Raw genomic sequence first — 27,070 nt, 5'->3', positions numbered from 1 at the left:
TATATATCTATATACATACATATATCTCAAATGAGTATCTATTAAAAACATTACACTTACAATTTTGTAAGAGTGCAAAATCAGAAAATAGTGTAAGCTTTGGAAGGGGAGAGGTTTATGATCAAAAAGCACTATTGCAGTTACCTCTTTTATATGATTTCTTGTCAGTTGTATTGGCATGTAGCTATAATGTCAATAAAACTATTTTGAATCGTCAGAATCAGTGACTTGACCAACCACATCCATCATTTTGTTTTTCAGAAGAAGAAACTCTAAATTATGCTTGGCTGCTTGACAAGAGCCAGATATGACAGCAAAGGCAAAAAAATAAATTTAAAAAAATCAACAGAATTCATTCAACAAGTCTAGTGACTCCAACTATGAATGTGAAGATGGAGTGTTTACATGGCGACAGCACTGAGAGGGGGTGAAGAAGGTGTGAATTTGAAAAGAGACAAGAGCCTTAACATGATAGAAGGATGCACAGATACTGTTAAGATAATACTAAGGTCACAAAAAAAATATTATTTGATGGTCTGCTGTTTTCACACAGAAAAAAAAAATTGTCAGATGATGCAAAAGCCTGATTCATGCTTCATGTACAAACAAACATGGTGGTGTGTTACTAATAAAAGGAGATCACAAAACGAAGTTTGAAACTGCATTGGCAGGACTGGAGTTATGTCAACATGCCCCTGGCCAAGATTGGCTGAATGAAGATGAAGAAGAAACACGCATCGATTCCAGCATTTTGTTGTCAAGAGATTGGGAAAAAAATGTACTTTGCCAAAGCAGCACCAAAAGTTTTTATTAGAAAGACCAAAAAGTGTGTTTACCAATGTACATAAATGTCGCATCTGCATTCATATTAACACTGGATAATCTCACAGAAAGCATGAATCAGGCTTCTGAATGCCTCAGCTGAGTGTTTGGCCTTTGCCTGTTCTCAGACTTTGTCCCTGATGGCCACCGTATGATCTCTTCAACCTTGGAACAATCAAATAAAAAGTATGATTCTGTATCAAACAGGCCCCTGATAGACTGCCCTACACAGACCTGTAGCCTCTAAACCAGTGAGTCCCAACTGCAAGATAAATTTCAGGGGTTGCGAGATGATTAACAGGAGAGAAAAGCAAGAAAAAAACATTTCTGCTATACAGTATATATTATATTTTTTTCCATGACTTTTCGCAAATCCCTCTTTGGTTGAACTGGTCACAGCTGGACACATGCAATGGCGTCACAAGTAGACATTACCTTAAGTTTTAATGGGTCACAAGCCAAAAAGGTTAAATGGTAAATGGACTGTACTTGTATAACGCACTTCACACTACATATCATGTTCACCTCATTCACACACACTCACACACTGAAGGCACAGCCCTCGGGAGCAATTTGGGGTTCAGTATCTTGCCCAAGGACACGTCGACATGTGGGCTGGGAGGAAGCCGGGATCGCACTATCAACCTTCTGATTAGAGGACGACCTGCTCTACATTTAAGCCACAGACGCCCCACGTTGATCTAAACTTGCTAATTTGAAATTGCTCATTTCTATGAAAATTGTATTTGAATTATGAGAAAAATGGGCCAAAACATCAGCTTTCCATTTATATAATACACTACATCTCTAAAACATCTTTAAATCTGATACTACTGCTTGTTTTTTAAATTAATTTTCAGTTCTCCTATTGCAGAGAGTCAGTACTCAAGAGATGATATTTCAAGCAAATGAAGTGCCTCAGATCAGCTCCCCATACTTTAATGCTTTAATTCTCTGAATTTCTGACAACAGGTAAAAAAATATATTGATCCATGTTGAGCTCAGCAATGCAGACGAGCAGTTTGAGGACAGAGGAGTAGATAGGTGTGCCCGAAAAAAGACATCACAGATGAGGTAACCCCTACCCGTGACGAGCTGACGAATGATATGAGGAGTGAGGTAAGGTGGTGTGTGTGTGAGCACTGCACGATGTTCCTGAATGGAAATGAAGTCAGAATTCAGGTGAGATGGTGTGAGAAAGGTTACGTGGAACAGCCAGGTGTTAGCTATGTGTGTGTAAGGGGTTAGAAGCAGGTGGCTCAGTCTGTCATTAAGGGCTGAGTCACTGTGCCAGCGTCAGCCATACACACACACACACACACACACACACACACACACACACACACACAGAGCCTAGACCAGACAAGGAGAGTGTTTTTGCAGGATAAAGGGGATTTCCAGACGGAGCAGGCAGAAGATTGCCTGAGGTCATGCTCCAATATCTAATCAGAGCCAAGAAAAGACTTTTGTTCAACTTCAACAAGTTTGTTTTTTCTTCTTTTGCACTCAACCTCTTTCTGTTTTCTCCTTTTCTCTGCAAAAAAGTTGCTTTCGTCATCATCATCACTGTCAAAATCTTTCGATTAGCTCGTTCGGATTCAAAAACTTCAGTTTTTGATGCGGCAGTTCCATCATATTAAGGATTGATTTCATGGTTGTCAGCTGTATTAAATTCTCTGACACTACAGAGTTATATGATGCTGACCTCTGCCTGCACTCTCTTATCTCTCGTTTAAATTAAATCATCATTACCAGTATTATATAATCAAACCATCACCAGTATCATTGTTTTCATCTTTCACTGCACTTCGAAGAATATTTTTGTCTAATAAGCTTTTGACTGATAAAATGTGTGTGTTGCTAGAGCTGCAATGTTCATCACACAAAATAACATGTCACTGTCAGCAAAGACTCCAAGCTGCAGTTTAGATCATTAACTTCACTGATAAACCAGATAATTACACTGAATTACATCCAATAATTACCAACAAATCTGCTCAATAAACTTCACGGCAAAGTTCATGGAGTGTCCAAAATAAAAAGGTTTAGTCTCATGGCTGTTTAAAGAGAAGTAGATAAAGTGTTCCAGGACGACGCCCATTCATTGCTCACCCAGCACATATGCCAAAAAAAGTTTTTTCTCTTCAAGGTTTACCCCCTTGTTGTGGGGCCCACGGTAGATGTGCATTAGTCTCTCTTTTCCTGAACCTACCAGCTCGTATGACAGACTGTACCTTGAGATGATGTCATACAACAATCAGACAAAATGTTTGCGATGTTAAATCTTCATGGTTTAAAATTTCACAATACAAATGGAATAACTGACCTTGTTTGCCCTTTAGAGGTGTCTTGTCAATAGTTTTGTCAATGGCCGCTCATCCACCCATTCACACACACAAGGCTTTGGGGGCAATTTGTCGTTCAGCATCTTGCTCAAGGACACTTCAACAGGAGAAGCCAGGATCGAACCACCAACCTTGAGTTCAATGCACAACCAGCTCCCCCTCCTGAGCCACAGCCACCAGTAAAAGTACCATGGTTGAACTCTGGGAAAAATTGTCAGCAAGGCTCAGTCTGCCACGATGTATCCAGCTCTCTTAAAAGAGCACTCCACCAATTTAGCATTGCACTCCCATGACACAGACGGGACAGTTTTTTAAAAAAAGGATCAAAATCAATACAGTAGCCCCAGAGATATCGTCTTTTTTATTCCATGCATTCTTCGTCCTTGTCAAAACCTGGCGTCTACATTACCCACAATGCAACTTGACAGTTCAGTCTGAGATTTGGTGTGTCCTGCTAGTAGCGTCTAATGTAGCCTCGAGCTGCTAGCCTCAAGCAGAGATGAGGAGTGGGCTACAGAGGTCTGGTAAGCTCACTTCTTTCTAACTCCACACCCCCAGATGTTTTTCATTTTCTAACTTGTAGTCTTTGAGCCCAACCAACCACTTTATCAAATTTTGCACAGCCCCCTCTGGAACTTTTTTCACATATGCAGTAGTACTCCCCAAAATCTAAAAACAGACCTCCTTTAATGGATGGTAAGTCTTCTGGGGACCATCAATGTGCTCAGCAGATTCGGTGGCGATCTGCCTCTTTTTTTAAAGTTTGACCTGACTGACAATGATTTCGGCTAGTGACACCAGACAAAACAATCCTCTGGGGATCATGAATACGTTCAGAAAATTCAACAGTAATGTGGTCAGTAGTTTAGATATCTTTCACTGGAGCAAAGTGTGAGTCAGACAGAGAGACAGATGGACCAACCAGCACTGCCACCCTTTTAGCCCCGCCTAAAAGGCAACAATCCTACAGTGTTTAAATGTCAGGGTGTGTTTGTTTGTGACTTTCAAACAGAGTACAGTGTGTTTGTATGTACAGTGCTTGCTAAAGAGAACCTTGTGTGTGCTGCAGCGATGGCTTGTGCGATTGTCACTCTAATTGTTTCCATCTTGTGTGTATGTGTGTGTGTGTGTGTGTGTGTGTGTGTGTGTGTGGGGCTGGCGGTCCCTTCAGAGGAGCAGGCCACTTCAGAGCAGCCATGGAACCGCCACAGGCAGACGGAGCCGGTGCTGCCACTTCACACACTGTGTGCGTGCCTGAGTATGTGATGTGTGTGTGTCCATGTGTGTGGAGAGAGGAGGGAGGTGGGGTTGACGAACATGAACGTATAGCATGCATGTGTGTGTGGGTAAGAAAAAGAAAACAAGAATATGAATATATTACATTTGTTATATTACATTTCTTGTGTGTATGTTTCTGTTAAAATGAGACAACGCTCGTGTGTGTGTGCTGCATTTGTGTCGATGTGATGAATAATGTGTCGACAGCACAAACAGATCGCAGTGTGTGTGTGGACGAGGATTTCAGCAACTATTCAGCAACTGTCTGGAATATGTCTGTGTTTACTTGTGTGTGTATATACGTGTGTCCTCTTAAATGTGTGTAATTCAGTATTTCGACGAGAATTCAACATCAGTAATGATGGCGGTGTGTGTTTGTCTCCATGTCTATGCTTACAGTAAGTGTGTGTACATAAACTTCTGCCTTGTGTGTGTGTGTGTGTGTGTGTGTGTGTGTGTGTGTGTGTGTGTGTGTGTGTGTGTGTGTGTGTGTTCTCACCGGTCTTCTGGCTCATGTCTGTGGGCAGGTGTGGAGGACTCGGGCTGAAGTGCTCGTTGCTGTAGGGCAGGAGGGATGTCAGCGGGTGCATCCCGTGAGACTGCTGCACCACCGAAACTTTGTTGGACTGTTGATGAGACACAACGATACAAAAATGTAATTTAGATAAAAATTATTTTATGCGATTTCCTACATTTTTCACGCTGACTTGAATTGTTGAGATACAGGGTTGCGGGGGCTCTGCTTGAGGTGAGTCACAAACACAAGCAATCAGGCTGGTTTCAAACAAATCTTCTACCATATTACGTGAAACAGTTATTTTAAGGTCAGCACACTCAAAATGTAGCAGCTTTCTCAGCACCTTTGTTTCTTGTCTTTTTTTTTTTTTTTTTTTTTTACACCCACTCATTGCAATCATGTATTGCAGTGTAAACCTGCAAGTGCAGCAACTACTATAAAATCATGGGTCAAATTTGAATCAAATTCAGCAAAGGAAAAATAATAAAATAAATTCAATTCAATTAAAAATCTGTATTACTACAATTACTAACGATGAATGGCAACTGTATTTCAAGATTTCAAGATAAGTCATTTCGCCAAAGACTGCTGAACATGATCAAAGACAATCACAATGATGCATGTTTCTTTGATTTGCTTAAAGAAGATATTACCTTCAACATGAAATGATTTAGGAAAATCTCAATTCTCTTTTCTTCTCTTAATTGAATCACTGAGGTTTCAAGATGCAAGATTAAAACAGACACAAAGATGCCAATGTCATTCTCTGAAAATATTTTCTGCATTTATCGACACTTTTGGGGACATTTGCATTTTGATCGCTGATACAAAAATCCAACTGGACGCACACACACACACACACAAGATAGATAGAAAGGACGAAAGCTGGACATTTTAAACATGGTTTGGAACAGGCATGGGCTGTACTTTGCTCCCATTGGTTTTCAGTGGAGCAGGGAGGAGGAAGAGGAGGTCCATTTGATCGATAAGCCTTTGATGATTAAGTGAGGCTGCGTGTGAGCTTGTTTTCTTTCATGTTTCTGTTTACAAATGGCTTTCAATAACTTATGTGAAATTCAGTTATTGCTAATGCTCACAGCATGCTGGCTGATATACGATATGTCACAGCAGTTTGCAATGTTGGAGGCAGCTAACCAGGCAGCTTTGGACGGAGTTACACTGCATATGTTTGAACCAGGCCGTGTGTGTGTGTGTGTGTGTGTGTGTGTGTGTGGACTGGGCACTGTAATTGTTTCTGTGGGAGGCGAGTATAAATATGCGTCTTTCTGTGTGTGTGTGAATGTGTGTTTGTGAGTGGGTGGATGTGTATGGATGGATATATTTGTGTGTGTGTCTCCAAGCTGTATTAAGTCTTTGAAAGCTTGGCAGAGACACTGATTTTCATGTATATGAATATTTCTGAGAAAAGTTATTTTATTTTGTACACTGAGATGGACAAGCCTGTGTGTGTGTGTGTGTGTGTGTGTAGGGTCCATTTGCATGAATGTCTGTGTGTGTGTGAAGTGTGCAACATCAGCACTACAGAGGGGCAGATCTGGTGCTACTTGCTGGGCCTCCTGCTGAGCTACAAAGTGAATACCTTATCACTTAAAGTCAGAGCTTCCACATGCTACACTCCACATTAACACATGTGTGCGCGCACACACACACACACACACACACACACACATAAATGGACCCTCATGTGTATGCTACATGGCTGTCTGTGGACCTAAGATCAAACTGCTAAACCGCTTTTAATGTTGAGACACATGAAAACAAAATGCACTGCCTCCATACTGGAGAGCGAAGGGTGGGGGAGGAGGTGCAGGGGTGGAGGTAGTGTGGGAGCAGGGTGGAGGTGGAGGAGAGGTTTATATAAGGTGGTCTGCATTCATAAAAACCTGAAGAGGCACTCAGAGATGGAGGAGGAGCCTTGTAGGTTAGGGAATATGTAAAGATTGTTGGTCACTTTACAATATATCCATCTAATAATCTGGTTAATCTGCTACACTTAACTTGACAGTACTCATTATCGCACTATTACTTATTCCTTATATTATTACATTGTATTATACCGTACATACTTATCAACCTGTAAATCAACTTTTGTACTTACACTTATTTTAGCTTTTATACTTATATCCACTTTGTACTTAATTTATCTTTATCTAGCTGTATTATAGTGTATTATATTTTGATTCGCTTAGTACTTCTATTCCCGTGTGCACTGACGTGATAGTGAGCAGCTGTAACAAAAGAGTTTCCCCTCGGGGATCAATAAAGTATTTCTGATTCTGAGAACAAAGGCAACAAAATCATCCCGGTGTCCCTGGTAGACACGCGTTGTCATGGTAACACTTTCTTAAACACTATGCTAAGTAGGGTTTAAGGTGATGTGTTGTACGACAGACCATTACTTCACCTAATAAAACAGGTACAGGAGTCTTACCAGGCGTTAATGTTGTCAACCCCACTGATTCTTTCGTGTTTTTCCGTCATCACAAACGTATGTCTTGTGGCTAATGCTGTGTTAAAGTCAGGTTGAATTGAAGTTTGTAATGGGAAAGATTCCCTTATTTACTACTTGGGAGTGTTCACTTTACAAAACAAGTCAAGACGGTTGTATGAAAAAACAAAAATTGCAGAAATGGTCTTGCACAGATTAAAAAAACATACTGTGCATGGTACAAACAGAAATATATGTTAAAATTTGCTTTTAATTACCTTGAACACTGGACTTTGACTGACGTGAGCCATCCTGTTCCGGGCATTTATATATTATTCAGCGCTAAGTTGGATGTATTGACGCTTTCACAAAAATTTGAATTTGGATGTTGACGTTACAGGGTATTTAAAAAGTCAGAATCTAGTAATTATGCAACTGCGACATGACACCAATACAGCATAACCATTGTTTAATTGCAGACAGCATTTATTTTACATTCAAAATCCCAAATTTCCACTGGTAGTAAAATATGTCAGGCTTGATTACAGAGAAATGTGTTCAAAATCATGCACAACACGTTCAGGGTTTGAAAGTGAAACACTGACTTTTATTTGAAAACTTCACTCAATGGAATTGTGGTTAGCATTCTTTTAAAATGTGATTCATGTTCATTTTACCAATTTTTCAAGTTCTCATGTTCCCTCTTTTAAGACCTGTATGTACCTGTAAGTCCTGTATGACTCAACACAAGTGTTACCATGAAACAGTAGTGTGATCGATCTACTGTGAAAACATGGATGACTTCTGTTTTTCTCATCACTTAATGCCTAAAATGACCAACAAGCCAAACTGTCACTTTTTTACCTGCTATCCTCTAAGGCTCCTGACTCTACAAACACATGTACCCCTCACTGGGATCAAATATCAACAGTTACCCTTCTGTCTGACTCTTAATGACTCTGCTGCCTTCAGAGCATTTCAGCTTTCAGATACATCTTTTGCCACTTGATGTAACACAAATCAAATCAATGATATTTCATTCATTTCTGCAAACATACAGATTCACACAGCTCTGTCCTGGGAAAAGGAAATGATGCAATTTTCAGCAGTAGCAGTGACATTTACAGGGAAAATCCCAAAACTGGGTATTTAGCATCAGCAGTGAGCACCATCAGCATGTGTATAGACGTTACATGACACTGAAATCTGATTGAGCCTTGAAGACTGCAAATGTCCAAACAAGAGTCAACAAATACTAAATGACTTTTCACATGTTCCATAAAAAGACTGCTTGTACACTGACTGAACCCAGTGACCTGCAAAAACATCAGTATTCAACGATCCAGCAGATGTGAATAATCACACGTACAGAATATACACAGGTGTGAATTATTGCACACAACTCACACTTGCCTACAGTGCATGCACATACACACATATTTTGCTTTTCGACAGATTCTGCACATATAGATGCAAACACACACACACACAAACACACACACACACACACACATCTGTGCAGGGCTGCTAGGAGCCTTCAAAAGTAGCTGTGGCTCCGTTTCACGTGCTGAGGTTGATGTAGCCGTTTTGCTGTAACATTATAGCCGCAAAATCGTCCATTTATGTTTCCTCTCTTCCTCGGGGTAATTAGCCGGCCTTGAAGTGGCTTTAGCTGCGCCTTCCTTTTTTTACACACACTCAGGGAGGCTGACTAAGAGCACTCATTTAACCCATAATTATCAACCCCTCTGTATTTAAAAAAAAAAATCCCCCCCTCCTCAACCCACCACACACATACACTCACACAACTTACACATAATTACCTTAGCTGAGACAGACAAGTGTGTACATGCACGTGTGGGACACACACACACTCGCAAAAGATCAAATAACACTTACAGCATCTTTGAAATGGAAACATGCAGCTATGTTTTTGGTTAAAAAAACCCCCAGAAGAGTTACACATATGTTCAGGTGCACACACACACATACATACATACACACACAGATGCAAGTGAGGGAAAAGTTCACTCACCCTTTAATTTACAAGAGTAGAGTTACCCACCCTTGCAGGCTGACATAAATCGTCAGGGAATAAATTCAAAGTACAAATCAATAGTAAATACAGGGATTTTAACTGTGACCGACTGAACCTTGATTTCTTTTTTATTATTATTATTATTATTATTATTATTATAGGAAAATACATGCTCTTTCAGAAGTGATGTTAGGACAGTCTGAACGGGTGAAAAGGTTTAAGTTTCTAAAATGAACAATATGACAGTCACAAGCACTTTCTGTAGCGACTGGCCAGGTGCGCCCACCTGAAAATGGGCGGAGCTCCAAGCACTCTACAGAGCTGCTTATCTCTAAATTCCCTCATATTCCTGATTTTACCACTGTCTGTGTTCACTGCTGAAAATCCAAAAATCTGGATTCTCCAAACATATTACTGTGACGAGTACTGACACCACTCTGAAGGGCAGCACAAACACCGGCATGTCGTCACATTGCTTGATTTGATGCCTGTAGAGAAACAAGAAGGAGCCAAGATACGGCAGCAAGGATGTGCTAGGAAGCGAATGTGATAAAACCGCTGCTTTACTGGAGCACTGACATGCATTGATGCTGGAAAATAGGACAGAGGCATATCATGACGCAGCAACACACATACACCACCGGTGCGCTGCCCTTAACAATACAACTGTTAAATCTAGACAACTGTATTTTGGAGGCTGTGTTGTACTGGACTGTAGTAATGTTTCTCAGCGCATCTTGTTAGTAATGTGAATTCTGTTTTCAATGACCAGCATTAATTAGCCATCATCCTGCTATGTTGTCCTTAGTACCATTCTGGAGTGATTTTGACACATTTAACGCAACATATTCAAGTTATTGTCACAATGGTGATGTTTTGGTGGTGTGCAATTTGAGTGAGGTAGCCTCCTTTAAATCCTCTCTGCGGGAAATACTTTTTTTGTTACTAGTGTCAAACTGATGTCTTGACTTGAATGTACCCTGTGAAGTTTTTGACCTCTACAAGCGCTATGGAGCAATGTTTTTACGAGTGGGTCCCTGTTTTGTTTGTATCATTTACGGGCGATGTGATACATATTCCTGCCAACGGTTTCATGCTATTCTGTTGATCTACATGTAGCAATGTCCCAACAAAGGCAGTAAAGAAAAGACTGCAAGCTAGCAGACATGCATGTAAACAACGCACAATGAAAAATTGAAGGAACACTTCCTTGTCAGGTGTCATGGATAAACACAATGCGTTTCAGTGAGAAACATTGAATGTAAACATAACTTTGTTTACAAGAAAACTCCACAAGTTACCTTTAACCTAAGATGTCTTTAAAGGTAAAGGAACAGTAGTTTGTGCATATTGGCAGTTGTTTGACACATTCATACACCAACTACATTTAATATACCGTTTATCACTGTACATACATTAATCATGTAAGCAGAGATACACATAAAGAAACCGACTGCCAAACACCAACTGCAGCGGCGCTGAATAATAAATCTCCTGTTTGTTGATTACATCAAAGATGTAATTACTTCAAAGATGCGATTACTTTAAAAATTCCAATTAGATATCAACACCTCTTTATGTGCGTCAGGAAATCGTAAATGTAGCCCTCAGTCTCTCTGTAGTCTAATTTCACTTGAAAGGCCTTTGATTTATCAGCATATTGTTGCTGCCTTTTATCTTCACTCTATTTGAACAGAAATCTGCTGCTGAATACAAGAGTTAATGGGATCTCAGACATCACTTGTTTGTTATGGCGGCCCTCCACCTTGACCCTGACACACACACACACACACACACACACACACACACACACACGTAAGTATGCATTTCACATGTGTGCAAAGAAACGCAGTTGCATGCTTATGAGTGCGCACACACACACGCCTTTATTAAGAGGACCTTATGCTGATAAAACACCTCTAATGTATTCTTTAGTTTTCAGATGACACACTAAGTAGATCCGTCTCTTTTTATATTTGAAGCGGAAATTAAAGCGTCCTCTCTTTTGTTCCACCCCTCCAGAGTGCTTTTGAGTCTAATGTCTTTAATCTCAAATTTCACGGAGATGGCACATTCAAAACACTCATTCACTCTCTGTCTTTCACAGTCAACCTTGCCCTGGTGTGGCGGAAATAAAATAAAAAAAATAAAATTACGGACAGTCTCTGGGGATTAATGGCGGATTCACCTTGCTCTGTGCAATCCTTTTAAGTGGCTGCAATCAAACTGCTTTGCAGGAAAGAGCTTTCTCACAAAGAGATCTGAGCGTCATGTTTTGTCATCAAATGAATTGAGATTGCAGTTAATAAACTGTCCGTCAAAGACAAATGAAATCAACCATTTGTAAATCATGTTTTAAGTTCTGTGATTGAACTATTTTTAACAACAAATGTGCCATTTGAGAAATAAGAAACTGGTGGCTCCTTTTAGGAAATAATTGCTTTGGTTGTGCAGCACATATTAACAGTTTGGAGGATGAAATTATCTTTGTTTTGAGATTATTTACATTCTTCACATTGTTCTCTCAGTGCCATTTCTACTTTCTGCTATTTTTGAGCACTAACAAGTAATAATGATTATTAATAGAGTACCCTCTTTATAATCGTCATATAGTCGTCATCAAAGGTTTCCGCCTTTTGAACTTTTTTTTCTGGCTCATGAAAGTGAAAAAAAAAACACTAACTCAAACAAAAAACTTCTAAAATGAAGTATCCTTTTTCAGTTTGACATTTTTTAATTATCTTGAAATGTTTTCCAATAAGCATCTGTTCAGTTTGTTTGCAGCCACACTGAACTACTGACACCAACCCTGCTGACCAGACAGATGCAACAGGTCAAATGCTCACAGTAAATCTAAATATGTACAAAAAACTGGAGATTTTGATTGTATATAGTATTTGTGCGCAATTTGAGCCCCAACCTTTAGGTTAGTTACTGCTTTGTTTCCTATTAAGCAGCCTCCAAGAAAAACTTCTTTATGTGTACCCTCAGCTACATTCTTTATCTGCTGCTTCTGTTCACTTCAGCTCACCTTGTCAAACCTGGGTGACACATTCAGGCCAGATGTGCTGATTCTAACTACTGACATTTTTATTTATAATGTAGTTGTGAGAAAAAATGATCTAGAATCAGGACTTTTATATGAAACAGAAAGCTGTAGCTGCATTCAAAGCCTGATGCAGTCAGGAGTGCCATCACTACGGCACTAAGAATTTCAGTAGCTATTCAGAGAAGAAAACCTATTTCAGCAATAGTTTTTACACCGGTTATTCTTTGAGTAGTGCATGTCAAATGTCAAGGTATTGCAACGTGGAATTTTTTGCACCTCTTCAGTATTCTTTAAAAAGACAGCAATGCAGTGCTCTAAATACAATAATGCTTCATCCGAGAGGTCAGAAGGGTCAGCTGCTTTATTGTTGGATACCCCCACCACACACACACACACACACACACACACAGTATATACACATGGGTGTTGGGGTTTGTGGGTGAATAGGAGGGACTAAAAACCTGACTTTGAAAGCGCGGTAAAATTCCCCACACCTGCAGAGAGAAAGCGCAAAAGAGAGAATGAGAGAAACGAAGACGATATATACAGAAAGAGAAAGAAACAATGTGAGCAAGAGGGGAATATGAGGCGGCAACTCCTCACACAAGAGATCTGAGAATCTCACAGAGCATTTGATCCCATGGAAACTCCTGGCCTAGATCAGACTGATATTAGATTAGATTTGTATCAGATTCAACCTGATCTGATTTTATTGACTCCCAAGAGGAAGGTTAATGTATGTGACATGAAAAGGCACAGATGTGGGAAACACCTGAACTGCTTGACATTGGGTAGACCAATTTTGAAACTCTCCTGTATGACTAAGAAAACATTGATATGATTAATATGATTCTCAGGATGAAAATTTTCATTATTTGCCAGAAAACGTTTGTTTGGAAAAAATGCAAAAATACAGTATGTTTATGGAAAAGGAAAGTATTAGTAATATTTAACTATTTATCTAAGTAATTCCTTTGACTTGGTATGTCGCCCCTTTATCCCTTGATAAATAAAAGACCCGCTATTATGCTCTGGTCTAAAGCTGTATTATGTCATTAATATGAACCACATTTCATAAATAATGATTTTACTTTCACTTGTTGTCAAACATTTCAAACACATTTACTTGAGAATACATTGAAATGGAAGACTCATACTGTAACTTTTATGATTTCTCCACTGCTGCTTCTTGATTGTTCCGTTTAACTCCGAGTCTTTTAACGTCACAACAGTCTAAAACTTAAATTATATACAACTAATATGCATTAGTGAATATGTTTTGTAAGAAATGTAATCCTGCCTGGATGATGTTTTTTTATACTGACATACTGAGGAGATACTTATACTGAATGCATTTGCAAACCGCCAATACAAAATGTTCATATGGAAACGTTTTTCTGGTTATGTTCAGGCAACTCAAAGCACTTGGTTAAGTTTGGGGAAAAGATTGTGGTCTTGGTAAAATATAGAAAAAGTCAATGCAGACTTGAAGCATGAGGAAAGACGTATTAATGTTTTTGATATTTAACCGAAACCATTACCTTTTAACTTTAACCAAACACATGGGATGCAGGATGCAAACCCTGGACTCTGGTGTCAGAGTACTGCACTTTATAGATTTACATTTAGATTTGTGTTCAGTACATCCACCATTACCCCCAGTACCACCAGGGTGACCTACTCTGCCCGTCTTGACCTCCCACAGCCGGTCCTACCCCAGCAGTCAGTCTTGAGTAGTGAGTAGGTCTCCCAATCTGGAAGTCATTGCCTTCTCCAGAGTCAGGAGCCCAAAATGAGAGCCTCTTAGTTGGAGGTTTGGGCAACATCAAAGCCCAGGCAACCATAACAACGCAGCTATGTTTAAAAAAGAGCCAAACACCCCCCCTTTCCAACACCGCCCACTCCCCAATTACACACACACACACAAATGCTCATATGAATGCATGTATGCAAGGACACGCCCAGTGGTATGCATGCAAATACACACACACACACACACACACACACACACACACACACACACACACCATCGTCCACTGCTGCCACACACCACTGGAACATCTGGGCCATGGCCATGATGAATCAGTAACCAATGCTTGTAACTAACAGACAGAAACACTTTGTGTGTGTGTACATATTACTGTGTATGTGTCTACCTTGTTGAGCTTGTTGTCCTTGTTTTTAGCTATTTTTATGTCTATTTCTGTGTATGTACATTGAGCGCAACGAAAATTCCTTCTATGTGTACACATACCTGGCCAATAAAGCTGATTCTGTATAATACACCGAAATGTTCACAGACAACAATGATTTCGATTTTTTACTCAGCATCATTTTTTTTCTTTCCAGGCAGGACAGAAACGCGATCCTAAATGTGCATCAGGACAGATGTAATGGCAAAAGTAAAGATTTGTGATTAGTTTTTAGGTTTGATAAGGAGAACATTATTTTGTTTGGATCAAGATAGGAACAACGCATATAACTGTCATTTTAATTATTTACACCTTTAGGATGAAACTATCTTTTTTTAATTTAACCAACACTTTTCCTCCTTCTTCTGCTAGTTTTACCAGTGAGCACATTGAGGTCATGTGCCATTTTCGGGGGGAATTTGGGAGCTTCGGCAATCTCAGGGAAGTTTACATATTTACTTGGTAGATATTTTATAAGCTGATTCCAGTATTTTCCATGTATACAAACTTTTAGAAAAGAAAATAATAACAATAGAGTTGCAATAGCAGCAGAAGATGTAGAAATGGTAGTAGTAGTTGTAATACGGTAAGTGGTAGTATTGACCAGACTCGAGAGAAAATTGAAAGGAAAGAGTACACAGAGATTCACTTTTCACACTTAATCTGACATCACAGTTCAGGCTCGATGTGGTGAGAAAACCTCTGAGCTCTTTATGAGAGACGACAGTCGGCTCTGCTGCAGCTGGCTCGGGGCCATAGATGAGACTGCATGCAAAATCAAATCCAACAAGCGCGATGGCATTTAGAGATGAGTTATCACTCTCTTAATGAGTGGACAGAGACAGACAAGCAGGCAACTTTCTCCTCCAGACTGTGGTGACGGTTTTCACTCTGCAGAAATGACTTCTAATGATTGGTCCTGAAGAGAGCTAATTAATGGTGTACTTGTTTATTTCTATCAGAAAGATCCGCAATTAACAACTTGTTTGTGACATTTGGGCAATCATCCGCAACAAAAATATTGACACAGGGAGACGGGAGGAAATGAGGCGACCACAGAGGACATAAATCCTCTTTGAGACACACTTCCTCCAGGGTTTGGTTTACTCAAACAATAGATACTACGACTATTTCAGGCCACAGCCATATTTGCCTGTCTTGTGGGAGCTGGTTAGCAGAAGCAAAAAAAAATCTAGCGGTTTGATAACAGCATTGTCGAAAAGGAACCGAGGATTCGCCGTGGCAGAAAAGGCGTTTTGTGTTATTCTCAGACATGCCAGTTGTTTCCAGTGTGAAATGTCAAACTTCCACAACTGTGTTTATCTGACCTGATTTATCTAGTGGCTGCGGTTTGGGAAGTTTTACCCAATCATGAGTGACCTCTGGGTGAATTTCCTCCTACCTATGAGTATACTATACTGCATGAGGGACGGAAACGACGGGCCACAGACCTTTGGTCTTTTTCTTAAAGATCCCCAGTGTGATTCCTATCCTGTCCGCAGGTTATGTGGTCTTGTCCCCTGCTGAGATGACTGAGCACGTCTATCGCTCACTCATTGTGAAACCTTTCCTGTGCGGCTGCCGAGGACAGCTTTCACTCACCAGCTCAGCCTAAATACCAGACCATGTGCCCAAATGGGAAATGCCGCCACATATAAAAAAAACCCCCCTGCAGTGACGTGTTTCCTGTGTGCCAGAATCTATTTATTACACAAATATGTTCACCGAATACCACAATAAAAAAAAGAATCAAACAGGTCATGGTGAAAGTTTGGTTAAGTTTTAACCCTGCAAAATCTAAGAGACATTTACAACAGACAGTCACGAGCTGTGTGCCATTCCATACAAAAAAAGTGACAACATTATGAATACCCAAAGATATAAGCAAGCATACTACATTTTATACTGTGGGACAATTCAACTGTTTTGGTACTGGATAAAATGAATGAAACCATATATCAAGGAAAAAATGCCAAATATTTTTGCTGGTTCCAGCTTCTAAAATGTGAGGATTTGCTGCTTTTAAGACATTTGAAGATGCCACCTTGGGCATTTTTCACCATTTTGTGGACTTAACAATTGTTCTATTAATTTAAAAAACAATCAATAGCTTAATTGATAATGAAAATAGTCGTTAGCTGCAGCCCTAAAATAGTTGAAAAACACATACAAACACACCAATAGAAAAAAAAGATGAAATCTGGAAAACCTTCCTTGTTACATTTCTTCAACTCGTTCAACTACGACATTTACATCTTTATCTGTACATCTACATCCATAAATATAAATTTGTATATATCTTTATAAGCACGAAAAGGTTCAAATAAAAAACTAAATACACAATTTGCCATCTGGACACCTTTAAAATGTATAAAATACACAAATCAGTCAATGTGTATATTCTTTAACAGTAAATGTGATTATATCTCTTTGTTTTGTTCTTACTTTCCAGTACATATGTGTATTTCTACCAGTGCATGTGACTCATGGGTAATGTGTTTTTGTAGCAATTAGGGCGTTGACGAGGCGGTCATACATGGCTGACTATACATGTAGGCAACTGTTGTTGAGTCAAGTTTTGGGGAAGCAGACAACTCAATCAGCTTACATGCTTTCTGCCCTCTGGGCCACCGGTTCACCTCACGTGCACGGTGCTTTCTGTCTGATCTGCTGCTTTGATGTTTGTATCAAAATAATCTCATCCCTGGGCGTTTGTGTGTTATGGGAGCATTTAAGGCCATGCAAAAGAAATACCTGGGGGGCAGAGTGTGCTGAATGGCCTTAACGTTCCCGAACCCAAACAGGAATATATCTTTTGGATACACTTTTTTTTCTTCTTTTTTTCTTTTTTTTTGCAAACACACACACACACACACACACACACACACACACACACACACACACACACACACACACACACACACACTATGGCACTAAAAATATTAATGGCAATCTACTTTTTGAAAAAACATTTTTACAGCACTTTTTAAAGAATAAACTCATAAAACCAACTAAAACATTAACACAAACTGTAAGTAACTGTTAAGAAACACAAAAATAGAAATTGTTACATTGATATATCTAATGGAAAAAACCTTGAAAGTCCTGACACTAAAATAGGTCATAAGGTCACTGAATTTCCACGCTGTTTTGAAGAATACTTCAAAGCCAATGTGTGAAAGCCCCTGTTAAACTTTATTCAGCACTTTGACCTCTCACTCTGTGTGTCATACAGCATTCCTTACTCAACTCTCATGGTGGCCGCTATTAACATTAATGACTGTGAAAACCCATCTTCATTAGATTACCTGCTTCACTTGTGTCAATGACATGACTGAGGCTGCTCTTTACTACTGAAAAATGTAATGAATGAACAAACACTAGGACTGCAACTAATGATTATTTTTCTTATGAAAAATGCCCACTGAAATTTCCCACAGCACAAGGTGATCTATTTAGATGTTGTTTTATTCGTCCAACAGTCCAAAACCCAAAGATAATCAGTTTACTATCATATATCACAAAAAAGGCATTAAATCCTAACATCTGAGAAGCTGGAACCATTTTGGCATTTTGGCTTGAAAAATGACTAAAAGGATCAAGCGATTATTAAAGCAGTTGCCAATTATTTTTCTGTCGATCAACTAATCGACTAATCTAAGCTCTACTTAGCATTTCTCCTTACAGTTTTTTATTTTTTAGGATGGATTTGTTGGGGCATTTTGTCTTTGTCTGATAGGAACAGCTGAGGAGAGATAGGAAATGTGGGAGAGAGAGAGGGGACGACATGCAGCAAAGGGCGACAAGGACCCAGCGCTGCCTTACAATATGACACTTTGTGTGTTACTTATTCGACCGACACTGCAAGACATTTTAAGAGGAAAGGAGGATGAAAAAACAGGGACATCAAACCCAAACCCAGCCAGACAACACAAAACCAACAGACATACACACTGTCTGGATGAGGCAAGTCATCAGGGACAAACCATAGCCCTGAGCCGGCTGTCCAATAAGCTCATTCCTTTCATCGTCTCTCAAGAAGATCAAGCAGTCCAACTCAGGACCGTTTTAAGACCCATCCTTCACCAAAGATTACGGTCATTGCAACAAACACTTTTTATCATCACTGATGACCAGTGTCTGCACTGAGGGCTGACACAAAACACTTAAAGGGTCTATTCGTCATCTTAGAGGGGGAGAGCAAAGGCACAGAGTGGTGACATTGGACCCTTACAAACTCCAAACTGGCCAAAGACCAAAATAACAATAACGGTTGTTTTTTCTGGTTTTAATTCAGTTTTTAAAAATTGTATTGACAGTGCTTGACCTGTGCTTCACCTACTTTTTCATCTATTTTTCCATTCATTCTTCTCAAAACTGTGACTTTCTGTTCTTTTGCTTCTGTATTCCTCCATGGCAGAAAAGAAAAGTTTAACTTTAAATAAAAAAATTTGATAAAAATTCTTTTTTATCATCAATAGTTTTTTAGAGCTTCAAGGTCTCTGCAGAACAGAGAACAGCCCCCACGATGAGTTGAGTCTTTTCATATATACAACTGATTTACAAACATATTTCTGAATCAAACGTTCTTAATGTCCAACTGTCAAGGCTGCAAACCGAATCAGTGCTATGTGTTGATTTTGCTTTTACTTTTCCTGCCAATAAAGCACACTTGAATTAAAGTGGAGAGGAAGGGAACGATGGAAAGGTCAGAGGTCTTCATATTGCTGTTTGACAAACAGTCCAAAACCCCAAAGATATTCCATTTATTATCATAGAAGACTAAGAAAACAAGCAAAATGTTCACATTTGAAACCCGAACGGAAGCTGAAACCAGTGAATTTTTGGCATTTATGCTTAAACCCCACCCCCCAAAACAAATTGTTAATTGCAATATGTATTAGTGTTGCTTATTAATATTCTGTTGATGGACTAATTGTTTCAGCTCTAGACTGGAGAACCACAAAGGGAGACAAGAAGAAGACCAGGAGAGAAGAAGTGATGGATGGATGGATGGACGGACATGTAGAGGGAGGGGTGGATGCTGCTCTGTCTCCATATCTCTCCTTTCATGTCCTAATTTATTCTCTCTGATTAATTCCTTTTACCCCAGCAACTGGAGCAATTCCTCTGGATGTGGAGTGCGCCCCACCTCCCAGCAGACCCTGCCCCCCCTCCCTCTCTCTCTCTCTCTACTGTACCTTTCTTTCTCTCTACCTCTCTTGGCCCACCTGCTGGGCTGGTCCCCTCTCCACACGCTGTGCAGCAGTGAGGAAACAGAGTAGGCATGCTGTAACCATGGCAACCATAACACCCGCCCCCCAACCGCAGGCCGCAAAAAAAAAGTCCCAGCTCTTGATCTAAGATCTGTTGCTCCACTTATGTTTATTTGTATGGACAGAACACAAACAATGCAAAAAGCAACATGGATGCAGATTTTAGTCATTAAAGAGCCAGTTCACCCAAAAATGACCCAAAACACATTTCACTTGCACTTTTATTCATATAGATAGTATTGGTTTTATGTGACATGGATTTGTCAACACTAGGACTGTGAGTGAGAAAATACAGCTTGTTTTTTGGGAACTGACCATTTAAAACAGCTCTTTCTACCCACAGTCTACTATAGAGCTGCAACGCTTAGTCGCAATTATTATTATCAAGTTTAAGTCATTTTTCCATTTACTGTCCCAGCTTCTCAAATAGGAGAATTGGCAGCTTTTCCTTATCTTATATTATAATAAACTGAATATTTGGGGTTTTTCGACTGTTGGTCGGACAAAAAAAGACATCTGACGACGTCTCCTTGAGCGCTACACAATTTTTCACCAGCATTCGTGTGCATTTTTCACTGTTTTCTGGTGCTTTATAGACCAAATGATTGATCAATTAATCAAGAAAACAATCTGCAGATTGAGATGTTTGTTTGCATCCTCAAAGCAGTTCCACACATTCAACATTGAGGTTTCAAACCATAAAAATTTGACACAATCTAACCCTAACTGACTGGTTACATGTGTTAACTAAGGCACAGTACAAGGATCATCTGTGACCATGGTGACCTGTCCACACAGGGGCTACTGTAATCACAAAGGTGTGTCTATAATGAGCCTGAATGTTACGCTGCTTATACTCAAGAAACTGATTTCAACCTTAAACAAATCCTTAAACCAGAAGAATTTTGCTTCTGTGAGTGTGTACAGTGTGTGTTTGAAAGGCTACATTTTTTTTAATCTTTCTCCAGAAGTGAACGGTTTCAGCCAGAGATCATCAGATGGACTTGAGAACTCTACTCTGGAGTTTTTGTCCAAACACCTGGAAAAACAGCTTCAGTTTTCCTCCAGACTCTCATTTATGGTTTTAAGTGGTTGTTACCACAAGCGGTTTGGCTTGGTCTCTGGGGGGATATGATGCTTTTCTGTATGACGGATAACGCCTGCAGTCAGTTACTGTTACGCAGCTGCATCAGTGTCCTTGAGCAAGACACAGAAGCCCTGAAGAAAAAGGCTAAAAAGGTTGTCCTCTCAAAGCACTGACAGACTGTAACTATTAACTGTTTGACTGCAGGAACATTTTATTGCGATTTAATAGAGTTTGTAAAGAAACAGATCTCATTTTTTAAATGAGAAAATCTGTTTAAATTCAATTCACCCTCAAAGCACAGTGGCTTTAATATCCTCCCTATTCTATCGTCCCCAGCCGTCCCTGGTGTGCCCTCTATCAAAACAAAGCAGACGTGCCATGAACATAATTTTAATCTTTCAGTTCAATGCTGGGATGCTCTCTGTGTATCGAGTCCAGGCCATCATGATGGTAAAACATAGTCCTTTTTTCTCCCTCTCTACGATGCAGAGAGATGCACTTCATGTGTTTGGCAAACATCCTCACTGTAGTTTGACTGGCTTGAATTATAGATAGGAGACGCTATCCACCCGCTGCTTGTTTGTTTGTTCGAGACTTAGAGTAAGCAGTAGGAATGCAAGGGGAAAGAGAGAGAGAGATGAAATGGGATGGAGGGTGCAGAGGGAGATGGAGGGGAGGATGAATAAAAAAAGAGAAGAAGAGACAGAGAGAGAGAGAGAGAGAGAGAGAGAGACAGTGACCGCATGATAGACAAAAAGCAGAAAGGGCAGAAAAATATGAAAAAGGGATGAAGAGACAGATTGGACTGACAGAGGAAAGATGGACAGAACAAAACAGCAACAGAAAAGAAGAGGAACATCATTCACACTTGGCGTTTGAATCCTAGGTTGGGAGTTTTGACATTGAACAGATGAAACAACGCTGTGTATCAAAACCAAAATCTAAGTTAAAATGACTGCAGCAACTGCAGCATGCACTGTTTGGTGGAATATCTGTTTGTATTTTAAAGATGGTTTTTAGTGTGGTGGAGTAATATTTGGAAAAGGTTTTGAGGTTGATGTTGAACTTGGCCTCCTAGAAACCAATGTCCATCATGTGGATCAAAAAAAAAAAAGCTAATCACATACACACAAGACAAACAAGAAAGAAGAAAATATTAAGAAAGATAAAAAGAAAACAGAATCAAGAATTAGTAACCGCGAAACAAAAAGAGAAGCCATCACCATCATGGTGGCAGAAAACAGCCCGTTTCACCATTCCCGCAGCCATAACTGTTTGTTACCGAGTGCTGCCTTACATCATTGACCGCCCGTCCCTGCACTGCATCTTAGTGGCAGTTCTTCTGAATCCAAGGGGGAACCCTCCTTTGCCCATCCAGATCACATTACACAGGGCTCAGGGCTCTGATGTGGCTTCAGATAGAGCGTACAAACCCCGGCCCACAACCACACAGGCCAGCTCAGCGCCGGCCCCGTCCTGCGGTCTCCTCGCTATGAAAGAATATTTTTGAATGCCTTGTACATTCCCTAACTATATCCCCCCACATGTTGCTCTCATTTAGGTGGGGTTTGTATAGGGGGGACGCTGGTGGTTGTGACAAGTTGTTCTGAAGGTATGTACACAGCGTTTCATCAGGTTTCACTTCTGGACAGAAGGTTCTGGTGTGTTCTGGTAGGAGTTGGGAAGAACCGAGAATAATCAATGTCAGAGTTGAGCATGGTGAGCAGATTGTAGTTTTAGTTTTGTTTCTTGAAAGGAGGAATCAAGTTATTGGTACAGACTCACAGCCTTCTTTTCGGACTGTAAGCTAACTCAAGAAGTAACCAAATTTAAGAAAAGCTAATCAAAGACGAACAATATTACTCTAAATGACAACTTCATTTCATATATCAAACAATGAGCGCAGCACTTATCTAGACAGGTACAGACTAGTTTAATTCCAAAATAAAATATCCATTATTTGAAAAACTGTGGCACTGTCAACAAACTGATATATGTAAATCCCACTGTTAATTTTGTTTTGTAAATTTGTGGTTACAGACAAGGGCTGCATCTTGTTAACAATTAATCTGCCAATTATTTTCTCCATTAATCATCTATAAAAGATAAGAAAATTGTGAAAAATTCCCTGATATCATTTCCCTCAGCCCAAGGTGATGTATTTACATTGCTTGTTTTATTTCCCCATCAGTCCAAAACCCAAAGATATTCAGTTTACCTCCGCATATGACAAAGTAAGAAAAGAAGCTGGAACCAAAGAATGTTTTTGCTTAGAAAATGACTAATCGACTAATCGTTGCAGCACTATTACAGACCTCAAGAAGTATTCCAATTTCCGAGTTTCATTAAGTGAGAACAAAATCACTTTGTGATCAGAAATCTTAATCAAATGAAGCAATCAAAACTTAAAAACTTGATGCAGTATGCAATTTTCACTGTAAACATTTTGTCTGGTCAAGGCAGGAAAAGCAAAGGTGTAACCAATAATATTAGTGATGGTGTGCCAGTAAGCCACCATACACATTATCAGGGCACTGGAACTGGAATATTTAAATGGAATTCAGCCATGATTAATGTTATTAGTTACACCTGTGTTTGACTAGTCAACAGGTCTGTCATGGAAAAGGACAATAAACAAATCAATCTGAATCTCCTCCACAATATACAGTATGCACACTCCGTCTGTGGTGAGCAACTTGCTTAACATTGGAGGGGTGATTATGTTGTTCAGCAGACATGTGCTTGATGCCCTATAATGGATCAAACACAGGAAATTTGAAAAGCAGATAAACAGGATAATGAAAGCTGGGAGGCCACTGGGAAAGAACTGCATGTGGAGGGACTAAGAACCAAAAACTACAAAGGAGAGCTGAAGAGACTGAGGTTTAGGAAGATGGAGGGGAGGATACAAACACCAATGTACAGATGCACAGGTTAATATATTACTGAATGGTGTGTGAATAAATAAATGAGATGTAAGAATTGATAAATATTTAGAGAAATGGACTCTTACTAATGGATGGATACAAAGAAAAGTGTGTTAACTGATTACAAAAGGAAGCTCCACACATACACCACCCCATTACAACATCGTCAGCCCTCACCTTTTCATCCATGTCCATTCTACACATCAATTAAATCTCTTTCCATTGGCTAGGTCTTACACTATATTAGCACCCTACCTTCCCTCTCTGTCTCTGAGCGAGTTTCTCTTTAATCTTCGGGAGATGTTCCCATTGATGGGCCTATTGATTTGATGTTGCGCCAGCTGCTTTTATCTCCAGGAACTCAAAGAGGTGTTGGAGAGAACAGATGCACTCCCCACCAGGTTTAACTGCACAGACTCTGGCTTGTCCATCTTATCCTGGGGTGGTCGGAGCCCTCTGGACGGAGAGATGATTTGTTAACTTTGAAATTTACTGTTACTAATGTTATTAATGATGGTATTTAACCACTGTTTTCTCGCATTAAGTTATCAGTAGACTTCTATGATGATGGCAGGCGTTACTGCTATATTTGTGATATAGCTGCAAGGCTTCTACAGAGAGCCCTCTGTGGAACTACAAATAGTATCAAGCTAAAGAAGGTACTGAGCCTTAGAGATGAGAATATATCTTTAAAGAAAGGTGCAGAAATAAAGAAATTACTCCTTAAGAGTCAATCAGCAACCCTTTGTGACCCAAAACTATTTGTCTATTTGAATCTCATGTCTGAAAAAAGACTGTAAGGAGAAAGACTTTTCAATAAACTGTGTTGAGGATTTCGACATGGCACAACTCCACTGGAGTCATCTGTGTACGTTGGGAGAGTTAAGCGAGGGCGCTACCATCCAGCTGACCACATGTGGAGCTTGTCCAAAACCCTTGGAGAGCCAGTGCTGGTCCGTTCCACCACAGAGCTGCATGCACAGGCCCAGGGGGCCTTGCTGAGGAGCAGCATCAGAGAGACCGCCTGTCACCACTCGCCATCTCTGGGGCACAATGTTCCCTCTGCCGTACTGTGTGTGTGCATGTGTTTCTATGTATTTATGTGTTTGAACTGTATGTGCATGTTCATGTGTTTATATGTGGATCCATTTATTTCCTTTTCGTCTATTTAGGAATGTGTGCATCCATGATTTTTTAAGAAAATTCAGTATGCGTGTCTCTCTTCATGTGTTTGTGTGTGTGGATGAGGGTCCCCTAGAGAGCAGGGCAGGCCTGTGGTTTATGGAGCGCCTGCCAAGCTGCCTGGTTGGCTAACAGAGGGGGTTGATATTCTGCTATCGATCATGTGTACTAATAACATGGTGACTTGCCCACAGTATGTAATTATCACCCCAAAATAAAGAGGCTGGCTCTACTTAGGGACCTCTGCCTTTAAATCAGCTTTTGTCATCTGCTCACTCCTACACTCTTTTCTTCTTCTTGTGTAACTCATATGAGAGTTCACTCTCTGCACCTTTAAGTGTAAATCCTTAGACAATTTTCCCTGTGGGCGTCATGTGGGAAAAATCATCTATGGCCACACCGTAGATGATTTTCTGTGTCAGACGCTCCCACAATTTTCCATCTCAGGACCTCGTATGATTTCTGTAAAGCTTCCTCCACAGGTGTGGTGGGAACAGCAGCAGTCACAGGTTCAAGTGCAAAACTTTTCAACGCAGCCAAGTTTCCCACAGAGACAGTCTAATCTATCCATAAGCATGATTTTATGTGGGAACAGGGGAACTATGACTGTCAAAAACCACTACTGTACCTGGATAATTTAAGCCAGCAATGTTGTAGGTTCTATGTGTGAAAAGGGTTTGGCCCATTTTCACATGTACTCTACACATCACAATTAACCATTTTGGAAACCATGCTGTTGTGTTTTAGATATTTGAATGTATTTCTCCATACAGCCATCAGTTTCCACTCACTGCAGTAAGCTATGAAAATCAGTTAGCAAACTCTTGAAACTTGTTTGTTCAATCCATCATTGTGAACATCAACTCTGATCTTCTCTCAGTCTTTTGTCCAAGTTACATCATCATTCTGAGGTAACGCAGTGACTTTTCTAATCAATCTGACACTTGCAATGATAACGTAACTTTGACAAAAACGAATGCAGAGTCGATTGTTTGAGTGACAGAAAATAAACCAGACCAAACAATTTTGATAATGGTTTAATTGTAAAAATGACAAAATTCCAGCTTTTTAAATGTGACCATTTGCTTGTTTTCTTGTTTTCTATGAAAGTAAATTGTATATTTTGGGGTTTTGGACTGTTGGTCAGACATAACAAGCAATTTGAAGACATTTCCTTGAGCTCTGGCAAATTGTAATGGACATTTTTCTTTTTTTCTCATTTTCTGACATTTTATAGACCTAACAATCAATTGACTAGTCTAAAAAATAATCAGCAGATTAATTGATAATGAAAGTAATCGTTAGTTACAGCCCTAAACAAATGTAGACTTGGCATTCACTGTAAGTTTCAAGAGTCTGCTAACTGATTTTCATATTGTACAAAAATGAATGAAAACCAATGACTGCCTGTAATGGTAGGACAAGTTCCTCAAAAAAAAAAACCCTTGCTAAAACTTAATAGTCTGCATTCAAAGTTATTCGTCATTCTTGTCACTCATTCATCCATCTATCCATCCATCCATAAATCATCCCTTCTTCCTTTGTGTGACCTTATCCCTGCATTCTTCTACCCATCCCTCCATCATTCTTATCCATCCATCCCATCTATAAAAATGTCTGATGTTTGTGTCTGTGGTTGGCTGAATTGTTTAGTCGTGATTTCTAATGTAAATATGTGGCTGCGTGTGAGAGCACCGCTCCCTCTGGATTCCCCGCTGATCACACACTTAGTCAAACACACACACACACACACACACACACACACACACACACACACTCAGAGAACAACCAGCAGCTGCCTGGCTCAACTCTGTTACTCCTACTAAGCCATAATTGTTCCCGGGCCTCTGCTCTCTCAGCGCTGGTCCACCCGAGCCAAGCGGCTAACCATCAGCAGCCCTTATGGCT

General features: G+C 39.9%; 1 protein-coding gene across 18 annotated transcripts in view; it reads right to left on the bottom strand.

The window, feature by feature from the left end:
• Nucleotides 1-27,070, bottom strand: part of tcf7 (transcription factor 7) — a 78,624-nt gene that overhangs the window by 26,407 nt on the left and 25,147 nt on the right. For all 18 annotated transcript variants that reach the window (XM_044223048.1, XM_044223051.1, XM_044223058.1 and 15 more), the window contains exon 4: nucleotides 4,945-5,071. In XM_044223048.1, the coding sequence (XP_044078983.1) occupies nucleotides 4,945-5,071 (127 nt within the window). The remainder of the gene's footprint in view (nucleotides 1-4,944; nucleotides 5,072-27,070) is intronic.

Source organism: Siniperca chuatsi, linkage group LG14 (assembly GCF_020085105.1).
Source record: "Siniperca chuatsi isolate FFG_IHB_CAS linkage group LG14, ASM2008510v1, whole genome shotgun sequence".
Taxonomy (NCBI): domain Eukaryota; kingdom Metazoa; phylum Chordata; class Actinopteri; order Centrarchiformes; family Sinipercidae; genus Siniperca; species Siniperca chuatsi.
This window is presented reverse-complemented; position numbering and strand designations above follow the sequence as displayed.